The sequence below is a fragment of the Copadichromis virginalis genome, linkage group LG14 (assembly GCF_057382275.1).
Source record: "Copadichromis virginalis isolate Kocher_CV1m ecotype Utaka linkage group LG14, C_Virginalis_male_GT1.1, whole genome shotgun sequence".
Classification (NCBI taxonomy): Eukaryota; Metazoa; Chordata; class Actinopteri; order Cichliformes; family Cichlidae; genus Copadichromis; species Copadichromis virginalis.
The window spans coordinates 6,590,669-6,609,298 of record NC_140631.1 but is presented as its reverse complement, the minus strand read 5'-3'; the positions used below and the strand labels follow the sequence as shown (position 1 = coordinate 6,609,298).

At 40.2% G+C, this 18,630-nt stretch overlaps 1 protein-coding gene across 1 annotated transcript in view; it reads right to left on the bottom strand.

The window, feature by feature from the left end:
* LOC146693306 (UDP-N-acetylglucosamine transferase subunit ALG13-like) overlaps positions 1 to 16,998 on the bottom strand; it is a 41,009-nt gene extending 24,011 nt beyond the window's left edge. The window contains exons 1-4 of the mRNA XM_085429615.1: positions 16,966 to 16,998; positions 13,939 to 14,007; positions 13,713 to 13,823; positions 13,458 to 13,583 (exon numbers count right to left, since the gene is read on the bottom strand). Of these exons, the coding sequence (XP_085285741.1) occupies positions 13,458 to 13,583; positions 13,713 to 13,823; positions 13,939 to 14,007; positions 16,966 to 16,998 (339 nt within the window). The remainder of the gene's footprint in view (positions 1 to 13,457; positions 13,584 to 13,712; positions 13,824 to 13,938; positions 14,008 to 16,965) is intronic.
* Between the last annotated feature and the right edge of the window lie 1,632 nt (positions 16,999 to 18,630).

The window sequence follows — 18,630 nt, the reverse complement described above, 5'->3', positions numbered from 1 at the left end:
AAGACCGGGAACAAAGGGGGGGGGAAAGCCTCCAGGGCCCCTCGTCTCAATCCGGTGAAGAAACCAACTGAGCCACAGGTACTCATCAGAATGGCTGGGAATGTGCTGTGCGTCTTCTTGTGCCTGTGGACCCTGAGTGGGATGACAGGGAGCGCACTGGAACAGAGCAAACCACACCCAGTACCCGCATGGGTTTTCAACAACTACTGGTGGCAGTTTAAGAACACAACCGCTCACATAAAGAACGAGACCAATGGTTATGCTTGTGATGCCACTGGCTACACATTCTTCTGGACTGTGGCCCTATAGCATCACTGAGAGCGAGACAGTTTGTTTGGTTGCTTTGGCAACACATCCAGGAACACTGCCAACTTTTCAATTCCTCTGAACCTGAATGGAAGGTTGATTCACCAGTAGCTGGGAAGGTGAACTGCTCTGGTGAGACAGACCTGCTCGTCTGACTCAAAGAATATGACTTGTTGCAGGACATTATACAGTTAAACGAACTGGAAACAGGCCAATTGCCTATGTGTACGAAGGACAATGGATTAGCCCAAGTTGGAGATTAACCATGGAACATGGCAACATCACTTATTCTTTTGTCTTTTGCAAGAAGGATGTAAACAGAGAAGCCTTTTGTCTACATTTACATCATGAACACTTGAGGTTTTGAGCCAAGAAGATCAAAACAGCTTGATCCAATTTCCTTTACAAAGCTTTTTCTGTGGTGACAACAGGACAGGAGAAGAGTTGTAAATGCAGATAATTCACAAGTTGACTCTAACCCCCACAGGATGCCTACAGTGAGAAGATTTGGGAGGTTGATAGGAGTCATAAAGAAGGGTGTTGGCTAGGCTGCAGCTTTGAAGTTAGCTGAGAGCCATATGGACAAACATTAAAGTCAACTGATGCGTTTAAATACCTATGTCTGTATACAGTTGGATTGTAGTGACATATGATTTTTGAGAATGATGATTCTTCTTGTTTGACCTTTGACATTCAGTTGTGTACTTGAAGAAATACATGATGAATTGCACGACAGGAGTAGATCCGCCACAAGACTGGATAGCTTGGTTACTGTCTGGTCCTTGGTGGCATCTTCTTTTGAAAATATTAATTCCTGTTTTTGAACTGTTGATATTGATTTGCTTATGTATAGGATGCATTTTACCGTGTATAAGATCATTGCTAACTAAAATGATTTCTGATACATTTGTTAATTATGTACTCTTACAGCAATATGAAATGACTGAAATTACTGACATGACAGAAGCCTGTGTATGAATGAAAGCTACACTGACACTGTCTAAACAAAGGGTGCATAAGTTGAAATTTAAGTATACAATGACAAAAAGGAGGGAAATGTTAAGTCTAATTGTTGAATGTTGCCATTGTGTTTCTTAAATTTGTATAGTCTTAGTTTAAGCAGTAGGATCAAGCCATTCCTTTGATCCTGACCACCTCTCCAGCCACTCTGTGCTGGGGGAGGTTTTATTGTAGATACATCCTAACTGAAAGATCTGTTTCTTTTGATGTAGGCTTCCTGGGTTTATGACCCTTTTGGTCAGCAGGAGGTCTAACACACACACACACACACACACACACACACACACACACACACACATTCTCACATAACACACACACACACACACACATACACACACACATTCTCACATAACACACACACACACACACATTCTCACATAACACACACACACACACTTACATACAGTCCTTGTCTTGTAACCAAAGGGGGGTTGCAAGGGGAGGTGCTTTGTAAACTATTGTTTGAAGTTTGTCAATAAAAGGCAGCGAGAGGAGGCCACCATTTGGGGTTCTTTGTCGTGCTGGACACAGATGAGGCCTCCCTTGTGCAAATAATGGATCGATCGACTGTCTTGTTTTCTTCATGATGAATAAGTCTCTAGAATTAGCGGGGTTTGTGGAAACACAGACCCAACATAAACGGCCGTGAAATTGGACGGTCTAGCCTTCTGATTAGTGTCACCGCTGTCTCGGTGGAGTTTAATAAACTCAGCCGTCTGATCCTTGCTATCTAAAGTATAACAGGACACTGGCGTAAATTCTCAACTGTCTCATACTTCTGTTTAATCAGTTTTCTGTTTGACGTTTAGTCAGCTGTGTAAAAATCAAGGAGGAACCCACCCAGGGGATTAATAAAGTTTTATTTTATCTAATCTAATAACTTTAATCTCAGCCAAACCGATTTACTCACGAACAAACAAAACACTGAAAAAAGCCCAACAATAACATTTTTAGGTTGTCTAAGTGACTTATATATTACGTTTAACCCGAGCAGCGAAAGTCCGCGGTGATCTGAAAATGATGTGCCGGGCGTTGTGCCGTTCTCGGCCGCATCAGTAACCCTCGAGCTCCCGGCTAGCTTTCGAGCTGGTGGGTAGCAGACGTCTCCGAAAACGGCGAAGCACTTATGCAAATATGCGATATCTTGATAAACCGAGCAGATATTTGATGTTTACAGAGCTACTTTCTCGCCTGAAAATACGTTAAAAGTTTATTTTGTGACCCAGAAAGATTAGTATGAGTAATTTTAAAACTTAGTAGCGGCCGCCATTGTTGGAAACTGGAGTTTGGCTGGGCCGCGCTATGAATTCTGGGATATGGTAAGCCACGAAGGATACACCCGACCCATCCTTCAAATTCGGGGAAAAGGAGGACGCATTTGTTGGCTGCATTCGGAGGAGTCTACGAATTTGGACAGCCTTCGGCGCGTCGCTGTGACGTAATCGGTCTACAAATGCGGCCTCAGGAGGGTGCAGCCCATGAATTTGGACACGACCTTTGTCCCGACTGCCGTTAGACCAAAACCAAGAGAAGAAGAGAGCTCGGCGCGTCACAGGAACAGGAAGTGCTCAAAGTCCAAGCACCACCACCTTCAGAGGTTGCGATCTCTGGAGGATGACGTTGGACAGGCGCTTTAGGCCTGCTGTACAGGTTTTTGATTGGACGAACAATGTTTAGAGCTGTTCTCTGTCCAGCTTGTCGCCGCCCACCGAGACAAGGCGGAGCAGAGATGGCAGCTGCAGTCTGTGGCGCGGTCGCAATAATATTCTCCTGAAGTCTGAAGCAGGAAGTTGATCTTCCCCGGGTCTGAAACGAGACGCTCAGACTGCGAGGCAGCAGCGCCAACCACTGAGCTACCCTGGCACCGCTGTCACACACGCGATGATGTCACCTTCAAGCTACGCTGCGGGACGTACCTGCTGGCTGTAGCTGAAGTTCACGTCTGATCTCGTGGGAGAGTCAGCCACGCCTCCTTCCTGCTCATCCTTTCAAAATAAAATAAAAACAGACTGATTACAGCTTCATGGGGTCACTGATCACATGACCTCTTCACACGTGCGAATAAAAGGGCGTTGAAAGGCTGCTCCAACGGAACTTATTGTTTTCGGAGGAAAACACAACAATATGAAACAGGAAAGTACCGCAGTGTAATCCATTTATTTCAACAAAGTAACTGTATTCTGAATACCACCTTTTTAAACGGTAACTGTAACGGAATACAGTTACTCATATTTTGTATTTTAAATACGTAACGGCGGTACATGTATTCCGTTACTCCCCAACACTGTCCGTGTTCCACATGTTGCATTCGCAGATTCTCATTTTCACTGAACAATCGTCTCTTTCCGCCTGGTCTTCTGTCTCTGTGCTTCTGTAACATAAAGAACGAGCTGACATTTTTCTCACGACACCAGCAATCAGCTCAGCAGGCCCTCAGATTACCTGCATGCATCCTCCTACTCACCTGTCAGCGGTTGTTTAACACCTGCTGCTAATTCAAGAAACACGCCCACGTTACCTGGTGATAGACTTGTAGTCAAGACCACCTAATCCGAGACCAAGACAAGACCAAGACCAGAGGGTATCGAGACCAAGACAAGACCAAGACCAGAGGGTATCGAGACCAAGACAAGACCAAGACCAAGTTGAGACAAGACCAAGACCGAGTCAAGACGAGACCAAGACCAAGACCGAGACCGAGACAAAAAAAGTCTTTAAACTGCAGCCAGATGCTATTCTATGCAGGACACCTTAAACTAGTTTTTTATTTAAGCAGCAAGGTAGAACAAAGTCGGGCCTGTATCAAGACACAGGGACTAAACCCCAATTCAACCAGACCCAGAACTGATCCGGAATTAAAACAGGACTACAACAGTTCAAAATCAGGACTACTGAGGACTTAACCAAGACAGAACCAGAATCAGAACTAGATGATAGTAGCACTAAAAAATCATCATAGACCTGCACTACACTTATTTTTTAATTCTACCAAAGTACAATATTTAGATTGAGAAAAGTTTATATAATTATTTAGCCTTGTTGTGCAAACAAGCCTGCATAACTTAATAAATATAGAATTTGAAAAGTAACAAATGGTATCTAAAAAGAAACACTAGGTACGAGATACATGTTCTGATGAGTTTTGGCAAACAACCATTTGACTAACATGTGTGTCTCACCTGCTCTTTTTCATCTCTGTTCTGTCCTCATTCTCTCTCTCTCCCTCTCTGTTTCTCTCTCTCCCTCTTTGTGCTGACAATCAAGCCAAACACCAACATCATCAAATATACAGTTGAAACCAGATATTTATGTACTCTTCAGATAAAAACACAAACACTTTTTTAATTGTAACATCAAATCAGACTAAATGTTTATTTTTTTTAAAAAAAAAACACATTTGTTAACTTTAAGAGTAAAGAGAGAAACTATCTGTATTTCTTAATTGCAAATGGCACCAAATTGTATTCAAAATTGAGCCACACTTATGGAGCTCGACAATTCTTTTCCTGATGTTTTGGTTGACATCTCTTTATTTTTCCCATGTCACAGAAACAGGCTCTGTGTTTTGCCTTATATGCATCCACAGGTGTGCCACCAATTTACTCACATGGACTCTACTAACCTATCAGAAGCTTCTTCAGCTCAGAATGGAATCGTCTGGAGTTTTCTTATTAATTAACAATAAACTTAGTGTATATGTACTCCTAAATTTGATGAAAGTGATTAAAATAGACAGTTCCCTCTTTTTATTCTGACATTTAACTAATTCAAAAGATATTTCAACATTTATTTATCTAAAACAAAAGTTTACTCTAAATTGATGTTTAACAGTAAAAAAAAGTTTTTATGTTTTCTCCATAAAGTGTATGTAAATATCTGGTTTCAAGTGTGAATATACTGCTGTGTATTGAAAATCCTCTTGTTTTGCATAGATATACTAAACAACATCCAAAGCATAATATATAAAATAACATCTACCTGAGTTTTTTCTTTGAAAGAAGCTCCTTATGTCCATTGTTGTGTTCATCAGTACACAATTGAAACCGATTTAGAGAGTTTGTTTAGCCGTGGAGGCAGGGGCGGAGCGTGGGGGTGGCTTACTGGGCTTAAGCCCGGGTTGTTTTGTCAGAAGCCCGGGGTATTTTGGAGTGTAATTTTTTCATAGTTAGATACCTGGCTGACAACTGTATAAAACAAAAAGTACACACAATATTCGAAGCACATAGTGCACACTGTGGGAATTTACGACTGTGCGTGAATCCCCCCCTGATATTGGTATGATCCAAGCTCAGGCACTAAGCGACTGAGCGAGGGGGCGGGGCAGCTGCTGCCCGTGAGTGCGGTGTTGGAGAGACGGAGCCAGCCATACTAAGGAGAGCTTAAGTTTGACCAGGTACCAAAGAAAATCATTCGTACTGTACAAATAATGTATATATGACGGTGCATCACGAAAGATTGATATCAAACTGATCACTTGACCAATATTACGTTACTTGCTCTTCAAGTGAATCAACAAATGGCGAAATGAAAAGCCGAACAAATGCTATTTTTTTTAGAGAGTCTTAGCTTACGTGTGTTTATTTCATATTTTCAGTTCTTACCCTCCCCGACAAAATCGGTTTCAGTTATGTACTGAAACATAAGAATGGACATTCGAGGGTTCTTTCAAAGAAAAAACTCAGGTAAATGTTATTTTATATATTATGCTTTGTATGTTGTTCAGTATATTTATATGCAAAACAAGAGGGATTTCAGTACACAGCAGGATATTCACATTTGAAACCAGATATTCTTCTGACAAAACAACCCGGGCTTAAGCCCAGTAAGCCACCCCCACGCTCCGCCCCTGCCTCCACGGCTAAACAAACTCTCTAAATCGGTTTCAATTGTGTACTGATGAACACAACAATGGACATAAGGAGCTTCTTTCAAAGAAAAAACTCAGGTAGATGTTATTTTATATATTATGCTTTGGATGTTGTTTAGTATATCTATGCAAAACAAGAGGATTTTCAATACACAGCAGTATATTCACACTTGAAACCAGATATTTACATACACTTTATGGAGAAAACATAAAAACTTTTTTTTACTGTTAAACATCAATTTAGAGTAAACTTTTGTTTTAGATAAATAAATGTTGAAATATCTTTTGAATTAGTTAAATGTCAGAATAAAAAGAGGGAACTGTCTATTTTAATCACTTTCATCAAATTTAGGAGTACATATACACTAAGTTTATTGTTAATTAATAAGAAACTCCAGACGATTCAATTCTGAGCTGAAGAAGCTTCTGATAGGTTCGTAGAGTCCATGTGAGTAAATTGGTGGCACACCTGTGGATGCATATAAGGCAAAACACAGAGCCTGTTTCTGTGACATGGGAACATCAAGAGATGTCAATCAAAACACCAGGAAAAGATCTGTGGAGCTCCATAAGTGTGGCTCAGTTTTGAATACAATTTGGTGCCATTTGCAATTAAGAAATACAGATAGTTTCTCTCTTTACTCTTAAAGTTAACAAATATGTTTTTTTTAAAAAAAATAAACATTTAGTCTGATTTGATGTTACAATTAAAAAAGTGTTTGTGTTTTTATCTGAAGAGTTTGTAAATATCTGTATATTTGATGATTGTCAGCACAAAGAGAGAGAGAGGAACAGAGAGGGAGAGAGAGGAGAATGAGGACAGAACAGAGATGGAACAAGAGCTGGGGCCCGTTCTTCGTACGTCGCTCACTACATCCAAGATCAAACCATCGCGCTAACCGTGAGCTCGCTAATCCGGTTCCCCGAACACACCTGTTGTCGACGATTAGTACTGCTGGACGCAGTAATGTGACATCACTGGGTGTCGTAAAAGGGGCTACGCATCGATAGTAGAAACATTGATCGGCAACCCGCTGATTGGTCGGCGAAAATGTCGAAGGGGCGCGCTCGGTATTTTCCGGCAGCAGAGCAAGAACTCTTGATTGAGGGATTTCAGGAGTTTCAGAGTTTAATTAAAACGCAAGGGAACACTGCAAAGGCTGCAAAAGCAAGGAGTGAGGGCTGGCAGAAAGTTGCTGACAAATTAAACTCGTAAGTAATTTAATCATAACAATAATAATGGAGTGGATTGATATAGCGCTTTTCAAGGCACCCAAAGCGCATGACAATACCACTATTCAGTCACTTTATTATTTAGTCATAGATTTATTATATTACACTATATTATCCAATATTATATTACATTATATTATATTGTTATATTATATCCCCTTTCACATTAGAGCCACAACAGGACCCACTAGAACATGGGAACAAGTAAAAGTGGAATATAAGAATATCCTACAGAATGGTAATATTTATCGCTTATATTGCTTTTCGTCTCTTGGAAAGAGACCCTGAAATAATCTGTTTGTTTGTTCATAACAGCAACCAAGAAAAGGGCGGAGCAAAAAAAGACAGGTGGTGGTCCTGCACCCCCTCGTCAACAAGTTGGTTAAGTGAATAATACCCTCACGGGAATATCGATATCTCTCTATGAGCACACTGTCGCGCTGAGCTAAAGGATCCTGTCTGTCCCGCAATATACGCTGGATTCTGAGGACTCTCCTTATCAATCTTGCACCTTCCTCAATGGGTGGCTCGCGTAAACGGACAGGACATGGCTGCGACAGACTTCCCAAATCCACCTTCGCTTTTATAGCCGTGGTCTCTCATCTTGATTACACGAAGTAATTTACAATTACTACTCTGAAATATGAATTACATCTGTAATAATCACATACATGTAATAGAATGTTAATAGTACATTTCCCGTTTTTAGGATATGACCTGTATGTATCTGTGTGAAATCAATAAAAGGATCAAGTGCTGCATTATCTTTAGTTACATTGATGTTATTTATTTATGTTGAAACAGTGGTGGAATATCGCTGTTGCTTTCGTATAAATGAAGCGGACATACCTGCGTGGCCGCGATCTAATCCTGTTTACATAAAGTAAACCTGCTCCCGAGCAGGTTTACGCTTACGGCTCTGTTGCTATGACAGCAAGTCCCGGATGAGCTTCGGGGAACCGAACGATCCAAGATCACGCGAAATCGTCAACAATCTAATCCAGCTAACTTACCTAGCGAGGTACGAAGAACGGGCCCCAGGTGAGACACACATGTTAGTCAAATGGTTGTTTACCAAAAGTATCACTGTATCATAGGTCCTCATGTATCTCGTACCTAGTGTTTCTTTTTAGGTTTGTTATTTTTCAAATTCTATATTTATTAAGTTATGCAGGCTTGTTTGCACAACAAGGCTAAATAATTATATAAACTTTTCTCAATCTAAATATTGTACTTTGGTAAAATTAAAAAATAAATGTAGTGCAAGTCTATGATGATTTTTAGTGCTACTATCATCTAGTTCTGATTCTGTCTTGGTTAAGTCCCAAGTAGTCCTGATTTTGAACTGTTGTAGTCCTGTTTTAATTCTGGATCAGTTCTGGGTCTGGTTGAATTGGGGTTTAGTCCCTGTGTCTTGATACAGCCCTGATTTTGTTCTGCCTTGCTGCTTAATTAAAAAACTAGTTTAAGGTGTCCTGTATATGTGATATATATTTTTCCCTATATGAAGTCATTCTTTTTTGAACAAAACTCAAAACAGAGCCTATTAATCTTTCAGTCATTTCTACCCCCCCCCCCCCAAGGGAAAAAAAAAAATCCCACATGCATACTACCCTTTTGGGCTAAGCCCCGGGTGTTTCAAATGTCTGGCTCCGCCTCTGCGTGGAGGGTAACAACTGAAAATATGAAATGTAAGCTAAGACTCTCTAAAAAAATCAGCATTGCTGTTCGGCTTTTTATTTATCCATTTGTTGATTCACTCGAAGAGCAAGTAACGCAACCAAGTGATCAGTTTGATATCAATCTTTTGTGATACACCGTCATATTTACATTATTAGTTCAGTACGAATGATTTGCTTTGGTGCCTGGTCAAACTTAAGCTCTCCTCTGTCTGCAGCAAACTCGCAGGCAGCAGCTTCTCCCCCCTCGCTCACATGGGTGCTGTGCTCAGTCGCCCAGTGCCTGAGCTCGGATCATACCAAAATTAGGGGGAATTTACGACGGTGCACTCTGTGCTTCGTGTGTTGTTTTTGTTTTATACAGTTGTCAGTCAGGCATCTAACTAAAAAATTACACTCCAAAAGACCCCATGCTTCTGAAAAAATGACCCGGGCTTAAGCCCAGTAAGCCACCCCCCCGCTCCGCTGATGGTTAACTCCAAATCTTCCGAACACTATGTCGATTTGAGAACGCAAGACCGAAACAGCGAGACCAAGACCGAGACCAAGACAAAAGTCCGTCGAGACCAAGACGAGACCAAGACCACGTAAAAGTGGTCTCGAGACAAGACCGGTCTCGAGACATCCAACTCTACCTGGTGATAGTCACAATTTAACTGGGCAGCCGGTGCTCGATATAAAGCAATGTCAGCGCATTTTTCTGCACAAGATAAGTAAATATAGTTTTTTTCCCGAATGCAGAGCTGCTGGAGCTTGTTTCCCAACAGAGCACTTTATAGGCAAACCTACTTTATCAGCAGCTGATGTCCAATCACCGGCACAGCTTTGAAACCTCACCTGAATTTGAGCTCTCAGTGGTTAAACGCTGGACTTAATTCACTCAGGTTTTGTTTGTCGGGTCACGTTTACTTCGCTGTTTTATTCACAACTGAGCAAATTGGTTTGGCTGAGGTTAAAGTTACGTTTCATAACTGCACAGTTTTAGAGATGTTTGATGGTTCACTGGCACATGTGTTAGACTGAACCATTCGCTTTTCTTTATCTGGTGTGTTTTGGATTTAACAGTGAATTTTAAGATTGAACTGACTTTTAAAAAGAGAAGGCGCATTTCCACTGAGAGGAGCAGAGTTTGCAACAGCATGTTCATCATCAAGACTGCAACCTGGACAGAAATATTATATCATCTGTTTTTTAATAGTTATTCAACTGTATTCTAAGCACCAGCAATCTGTTAGAATTTTTAGAGTTTACTTAACTAAAAATAAACGAGGTTAACATACAATTTGTGTGATTTTTTTTCTTTTCTTTTTTTTCTTTTTCGGTCACATGATGTTTAACTGTCAAAGGCTTGTTACAAACTATGAAACACATGGTGCAGACTTCTGGATGTTAGAAGAAAACTAATACTGCTCATGAATGAGACTAAAGGCAGGAAGGTGTCCTTTAAAACTAAACATGTTAATAGGACCTCCCTATTTATATCATAGTTTATGATATAGCACGTGTATTTCAGTAATAGCCTACTTATTTCAGTGTAGTGGTGAACAGTCACACAGCTCACGTGGGCGTTATCTGTGATACTCCTTAACTATAATTTATCCAAGTTAACTTCAGTTAACCATTCAGACAGTTCTTTTGCAATGAAAACCATAAACACCCATGCTCCTGGTAGGTTTCCGCTGTGTCAGCTGTTTACATTATAGGTGCTTATGCAGTAACCATGGTAACCACGGACTCTGAGCGGCTGGATCGACAGAGGTCAGACAACAATTTTACATATATGATCTTCAAACAGGACACAGCCATTATCCGTCCTGGCCTCATATCAAATGTGAACGCAGACTGAGTCTATGTTTGACATTTGCTTTATATCTAATCTTCCTCTCAAACATTTAAACAGCAGCGAGTCTGCAGCTGAGGGAACACAAACTCAAATTGTCGGAACAGGTTTGCTCGTTTCTTGCGTGTATTCATTTGGTGATTTATTAAATGTGTAACTGTTATTCTAATCTGCTGCTGAGTCTCTTACGCTGATGAAAATGCAGAAAACACAGATCACGAACACCTGTTCAACCAATCACTTTCATTCCACTTTGATCTGCGACAAACTGACGGTTCATCTCTGTTACAGTGTTGCGTTAGACTGCTATATTTTTTTGTTCTTTATGCTGTAGATTTTCACGTCTCTGGAATAGTTGGCAGTAATAAGGATGATCTTCTGTAAAATCATATTGATATGACCCGTGACATATTCGTACATGTCAGTTAGACTAGTCAGCTGGGAAACTGTGTTAACTCATAGAGCTGAAGATATCGTGGATATGCTGACCTCGCTCCGTGGTGTACAGGTCCGTTTACCCTCATGATTACTATTCACAATAAAAATATTAGCCGAACATCATGAAGTCTGTATGTGTTTCATAGTGTCGAACAACCTTTGTACAGTTAAAGCCAGCAGTTACTACATGACGGAAACACCAACATTATCTCATTTATACGTTTATACGCAGGTCAAGCTGATTACTGAACAAAAACCCAAAGATCAGCTGTTAATCGAATTTATTTGCTCTCTCTCCTCCTTAAACATGTTTTTAATGTTAGTCATAATTCCGAATTGGCGACTGAAACACGTAGGACACATAAGAACATCAGGAAAAAAAACCCGATAAATATAACCTCAGTAAAAGAAGTCAGTGTCAGCGGGGGTTATTACAGCTGTGTACCGGGGCCTGCGCTTTGTCAGTGATAATAACAGCTCGATTGCTTGCGAGACGAGCGGGTCTATCCCACGCTTTGCCGTGAGACTGGGCAGACATCTCCGAAATCATCGAAGCACTTTTGCAAAGAGCAAAGTGCTAGAAACAATGGCCACCAGGCCAAAGCAATGGTTTTGACTCGATCAGTGTTAACCCTGCCCACTGAGCTTGATGGGTGAGGTTGACAGATAAAATTATTTCATGGTGAGACCTGAAGGAGTCAACTGTGCCAAAATGAATAAATTAAATAATTACTTAAATGTGTCAATAATTAATTAAAATGTGAAATAAATAAATAATTAATTAAATGTGTCAATAATTATTTAATTACATGTGTCGTAAATATTTATGTACCGTAATTACCGTAATTGTCGGGCTATAAGCCGCTACTTTTTGCACAAGCTTTGAACCCTGCGGCTTTTAGTCAGGTGTGGGTTCTCTAAGGATTGTCCATGATTTTTGTGATATTGTAAGAGGATTTGTTTTGTTTGTTCCGCTGTTGTACGGCACTACGTTGCCTGGCGGAAGGGCATGTGATCAGACACACAGTATCGGGGTTCAAGAGTGGTATGTTGGTCACATGTCCGTCCGCCAGGCAACGTAGTGCCGTACAAAGTAGCGCGAAAAACAAACTTCAAAGTAGCGCTACACGTTCAGCGGGAGGCGTGCATCACGAGCGGTGATAAACTTGCGAAAAGCAAGTTATGCTCAACTCCACCAGTGGATTCTGACAGCGTGGAAAAGTGTGAAAACATCCACGATCACCAACGGATTTCGAAGGGCTGACCTGCTGCATGATGGAAAGGAGGACACCGCCACGGCCCTTCTGAGGGTGTTCGACTCTGACAACGAGGATTTCTTTGGTTTTGAAAGTGACAACGAAGGAAAGAAGCGGAGAGTGGATGACGAAGCCACCCTGAGCCTGTTCGTTTCCGACACTGGAGAAGAGGACTTTGGTGGTGTTAGTGCGCAGGAAGAAGAGAAAGATGGTGGTGAATGACTGACTTTTCTTCTTGTTAAAGCCGTGTCACTGCACCTGAGCCTAAAAGGTAGTCTGAATCTATTTTTTTTGGTGTGCTGTAGGTAGGTTATTGTTATGTACTACATTTGTTACTCATTTATGAAGCACAGTACATGTTTCGTACTTGTAATTACCGCTACTTGTACATATGCCTAAAAAGTTATGCAAATATGTACTCCTAACTTGTTTTCAAAATATTAATAAAAGGGGTGTGTCTCCAAACAGCCATCTCTTTCCTGACAATTCCCTTTGTGCATATTCTCTTACATATGATAAGTCAACATTGAAACACCTGCGGCTTTTAGTCAGGTGCGGCTAATGTATGTACAAAACAAGATTTTGCCCTGATTTTAGCTTGCGCGGCTAATATTCAGGTGCGCTTTGTAGTCCAGAAAATACGGTAATTATTTCCGATTTTAATTAATTATTGCCACATTTAATTAATTATTTAATGGTGTATTTAATTAATTCATTATGGCAGTCCTGGTGTTCCATACATATGAGCTGACCATGTGACGTAGAAGAATACAAAGACATATTTTGTTGAATGCATTGAAACTGAGAACAAATTTTACCTTTTCCATGGCCACTTTGTGAATCATTTGTCCCAAATGTTCTGCTTCATCCTTTGAATCATCTTTAGATTCATCCTGTGTGGGTCTGCTATCATGTGTCCCATCCTTTTCAGATGCTGCCGCCATCTGTTTTAAGAGAAGACAACAATATGTTTGGCTCATTTTTGATAGATAGATTGTGGAAGCAGTGAAACTGAGGATGAATTTCACATCTCTTTGTGGCATAGGACACCCAGTTTTGTTTTTCATGGCTACCTTAGGAATCCTTTTACGTTCTTGTTCTTCCTCCTCTTCTGAATAGCCTTCAGATTCATCCTGTGTGGGTTTCCAGTCATCTGTCCCATCATCGTCAGATGAGCTAACAGACTGTTATTAGAGCAGAAAAATATATATTTTGCTCATTTTCCATGGATGTGTGAAAACAACATATTTACATCGTTAACTACAGGAGAAGAAACTTAGCTGGATTTTTCTTGCCCACCTTAGGAACCCATTCTCTTGCTTCACTCTCCTCCACACCTGTCCTATCGCTTTTAGAAAAGATCACCATCTGTTTTTAGAAAAGTAACAAAACAAAACATAGAAAATAAAATAATTTCCAACAGTGCATTTTGAGATCTAAGCATCCCAGAAACTGCACAGACATATGTCAGACATAACTTAAAACCACCAGTATAGGTTTATCAAGGCCCGAGGGGAAAAACTACGTTTCCCACAAAATATTATGTTACTTAATGGCAGACATGCATCCTTTTTTTTTTTTTTTTTATTTTGTTTTTAAAATTTTGGTCGCCAACGGAGAGTGTTTGGTAGCGCTGTCCTCAGAAAACACCGTTTGTACTGTTTCGAATCATAACTCTGGTTTTACGTGGCCTATTAACACAATTAAGAGAATATCATTTGAAGTCCGCACTTTCAACACAAGTTGAAATGGAGACTGGGGATGTGTCCCAATTCAGAGACCGCACGCTTGAAGTACGCATTTTGAGTGCGATTACGTCACCGCCACGTGACGACTGTCCCAACTCGAAGTGTACTTCAAATGCGCCGTCGATTTCCCCAAATATCAAGCGTGGTCCGGTGCACGCTTCGTGGTCCCATATATCCCACAATTCATAGCGCGGCGGTGGGTGTGGATAATTTTGCTGCAAAATACGGCAGAAGGCAGCGGCCGAAGAGTAAACTGTCAAAAGTAAGTACTGAATACTATGCCACTTTTTTTATGTGCGAATGTTTAATAATGAAGAACATGAAAACATTACTGTTGGCCGCATGTCGGCAAAGTTGTGTGACATTAGTGATGTTTGTACTTTCAGCGTTAACTTGGTTTTAAAGCCTCTACTTCTAAATATATATATAGTTGACCTTAATCTTACAGAGAATGTGATGATTTGATAGATAATTAAAATCAGTCGTATATCCACAAACACAACAAGCTGAAAGTCAGTGATGCTGCTCGGTTTGCAGTCCTGAATATCACGGCACAAGCAGGATTCACTGCACTGTTAATGTTAGCTATGTTATATTGCTGCCTCTGTTCGGTGGTGTCGAGCCAAACGGACTTTAACGTGTGTTTGAACGAGCTGACGGTTCACTCGTTAAGCTGAAAGAAAGATGCTTTAATCACAGGAATCACACATGTGTCCACTGTACCATCTGGGAACTCTTCTTGTTTAGCACTCGTAATAACACAAAGACTAAATCCTCCTTTTCTGGTGCTGTTTTGTAGCAGTATGTACGCCTGAGACTGTCACCTGTCTGTCTGTCCTGCACTCTCTCTCTCTGATTGTGTAATAAAAGTCTGAACATGTATTTATAAGTTACACTTGTAGAGGAGGAGGAGGAAGAGCCAGCAGCAGCTGACAGATGGAGAGAATAGACAGCCTGTTCCCTGTTTGTGGTTGACTGCTAGAAAAGTTTACAATAACTAACCGTCTGTCCTGAATCAGTCTTATTAGGTAATGTTAAAATAATTTTATAATAATTTGTGGGAGAAAGTACTCAGGGCCTTCAAGTTACACACTATAAAAGGCAGCAACAAGTTTAACATTCAGAAACCTAAAGTATGTATCAGCAGCAGAATGGACCTAAAAATAAATGTTTGTTTCAGTTCTATGAAGCTTTGAGTATTTTGGATTAGTAGTGTTTGTTGCATCATTTTGCTGTAATTGTTTATATGCTTTATATATTCTGAGGTAAGTTGATCTATAGTGTTACATCATATTCTATAAGGATGTTCTGTGTTTGTATACTTTCTGCCCAGTTTGACCCATTTAGCAGAAGTCAGCCTGTTTAAGGCTCTGATATCTATTTTGTATGACTTAAAGCAGTTATGACATGGTCTGAGTTTCTCACCCAATAAAGGAATATTTCATATATCAGTCTACTCTTCATTCTATCAGAAACAGTTATCACAGCTCGTACATTTTCTTTTTACACATAAAAGTAAGCATTGAGCCAAATGTAATAATGCCAACATATTAAACGAACAATATTTGTCTCTTATGTATAATACTGTCAAAGATACTTGTCTTTGAGTGAAGATTTAAGGTGATAGGAAATATAAATAACTGCAACTTGAATCTTTGACCCAGAGTTCAAGCTCACTGCTGTAATATGTATATAAATATATATATCATAATAATCTGACAATACATATATTATTGGCCATATTATATTTACATTACCACAGTGAGATGATTTTAGTCTCATGAACAACATTAGCTAATTGTTATTTACTAACTAATCTTAAAATGACTGTTCAGTACAGAAATGAAGCCCAACAATCATGTTTTACAGTCCTCTGGTCTCAGCCTCAGATACTCAACTAATCAAAGTGATGTCATGACAAAAATAAATGACCAACAAAACATTTTTTCTCCTTCATTTCTGTCAAACAAAGCTGGATGAAACGTTTCTCGCGGTTAGTATCATGGTTGTTAGGCAACCTGAACAGCACGACGAAGGCTAGACCGTCCCATTTCACAAGCCTCTCACTTCCGCACTTCTCGTACTTATAGTACGTAGTACGCGCACTCAACCGTGCAGACCCTGAATTGGGACACAGCCTGGTATGGCGTTATTTTTGTGCCACTATTCTGAGCGCACGTAAAAAATTGAGAGCACATAAAAAAAGTTTGCAGGTACAAGTGTTGCATTTTGAGGAGAAATTTATTTTGAGCGAAGAAAAGCTGAATTTTAGTGAACAAAATTCATTCATGCGTGCAAAACATGTATTTCAGTGTTTGCTATTTTCCATACAAACACACACAACAGCAGCCCCTCTCGCTCGGTTTTTGCATTTGCGCTCGCTAACAACGTGTTGCTGGCGCTCTCAATATTTCTGCCCGTGCGCGCTCAACTCTTTCTCTACACCGTTATATTTGTGCCACAAAAACAGCCAGACAGGACAGGGTTAAAAAAAAAACCAACCAAAAACAAGCAAACGAAAAAAACCCGACAAGATACCTGTTTGTACTCATGTAACTTTTGAAAGTTAGCTTCATACCTGAGAGCTGGTACCTTCAAACTCGTCCTCCATGGTGCTTCTATCACTAAAACAATCCGCATAAGGCAAAGACTTTCAAAATAAGACAGGAAACAAGAAACCACTAAACAAAGATGGAGACACGAGACAGATACAGACTAGACACTGAACAGAAACTGCAAACTGCGGTCAAGTGAGCCCTCACTTACGAAGTCGCAGTCAAGCTAGCCGCCCCGCCAGCCGCACCTAAAATGTTGTTGCACTACTCTTACGCATATTACGGTATAGGTGCCGACTGGCTTAGAAACGCAGTGTTTTCTGTCCTGACACTATTTTACTTCACAATCCACTCCCAGTTTTGGTTAATCTCCACTTTCACCCCTGTGATCCACAGCCCAAATTACTGTATGATTCAGAGAAAATTAACAATAAAATTTACCCAATTTACTCAACTATACTTTTAATGTCCTCATCTTTGAGCTCAGATTACAGGAAAACTGAAAGAGGTGACGCAGATATCTCACTGGATTCTGACTCTGGGTGACCCCCACTCTGCATGCTGTGATCCACAGCCAAAATTACTGTACAGTTTTTGAGAAAATTGATAGTAAAATCTTCCCATTTTGCTTTACTGTACTCTACATATTGACATCTTTGATCTCCGATTACAGGAAAACTGTAAGAGGTGACGCAGATATTTCACTGGATTATGAATCTAGGCTGTCTCCACTCTGCACCCTGTGATCCACAGCCAAAATTACTGTACGGTTTTTGAGAAAATTGATAGTAAACTTTGCACAATTTACTCTACTGTACTCTATATATTCTCATCTTTGAGCTTAGATTACAGGAAAACTGTAAGAGGTGACGCAGATATCTCACTGGATTATGACTCTGGGTGACCCCCACTCTGCACCCTGTGATCCACAGCAAAAATTACTGTACAGTTTTTGAGAAAATTGATAGTAAAATCTTCCCATTTTGCTTTACTGTACTCTACATATTGACATCTTTGAGCTCAGATTACAGGAAAACTATAAGAGGTGACGCAGATATTTCACTGGATTCTGAATCTAGGCTGTCGCCACTCTTCACCCTGTCATCCACAGCCAAAATTACTGTACAGTTTTTGAGAAAATTCATGGTAAAATCTTCCCATTTTGCTTTACTGTACTCTACATATTGACATCTTTGAGCTCCGATTACAGGAAAACTATAAGAGGTGACGCAGATATTTCACTGGATTATGAATCTAGGCCATCTCCACTCTTCACCCTGTGATCCACAGCCAAAATTACTGTACGGATTTTTAGAAAATTGATAGTAAACTTTGCACAATTTACTCTACTGTACTCTATATATTCTCATCTTTGAGCTTAGATTACAGGAAAACTGAAAGAGGTGACGCAGATATCTCACTGGATTCTGACTCTGGGTGACCCCCACTCTGCATGCTGTGATCCACAGCCAAAATTACTGTACAGTTTTTGAGAAAATTGATAGTAAAATCTTCCCATTTTGCTTTACTGTACTCTACATATTGACATCTTTGATCTCCGATTACAGGAAAACTGTAAGAGGTGACGCAGATATTTCACTGGATTATGAATCTAGGCTGTCTCCACTCTGCACCCTGTGATCCACAGCCAAAATTACTGTACGGTTTTTGAGAAAATTGATAGTAAA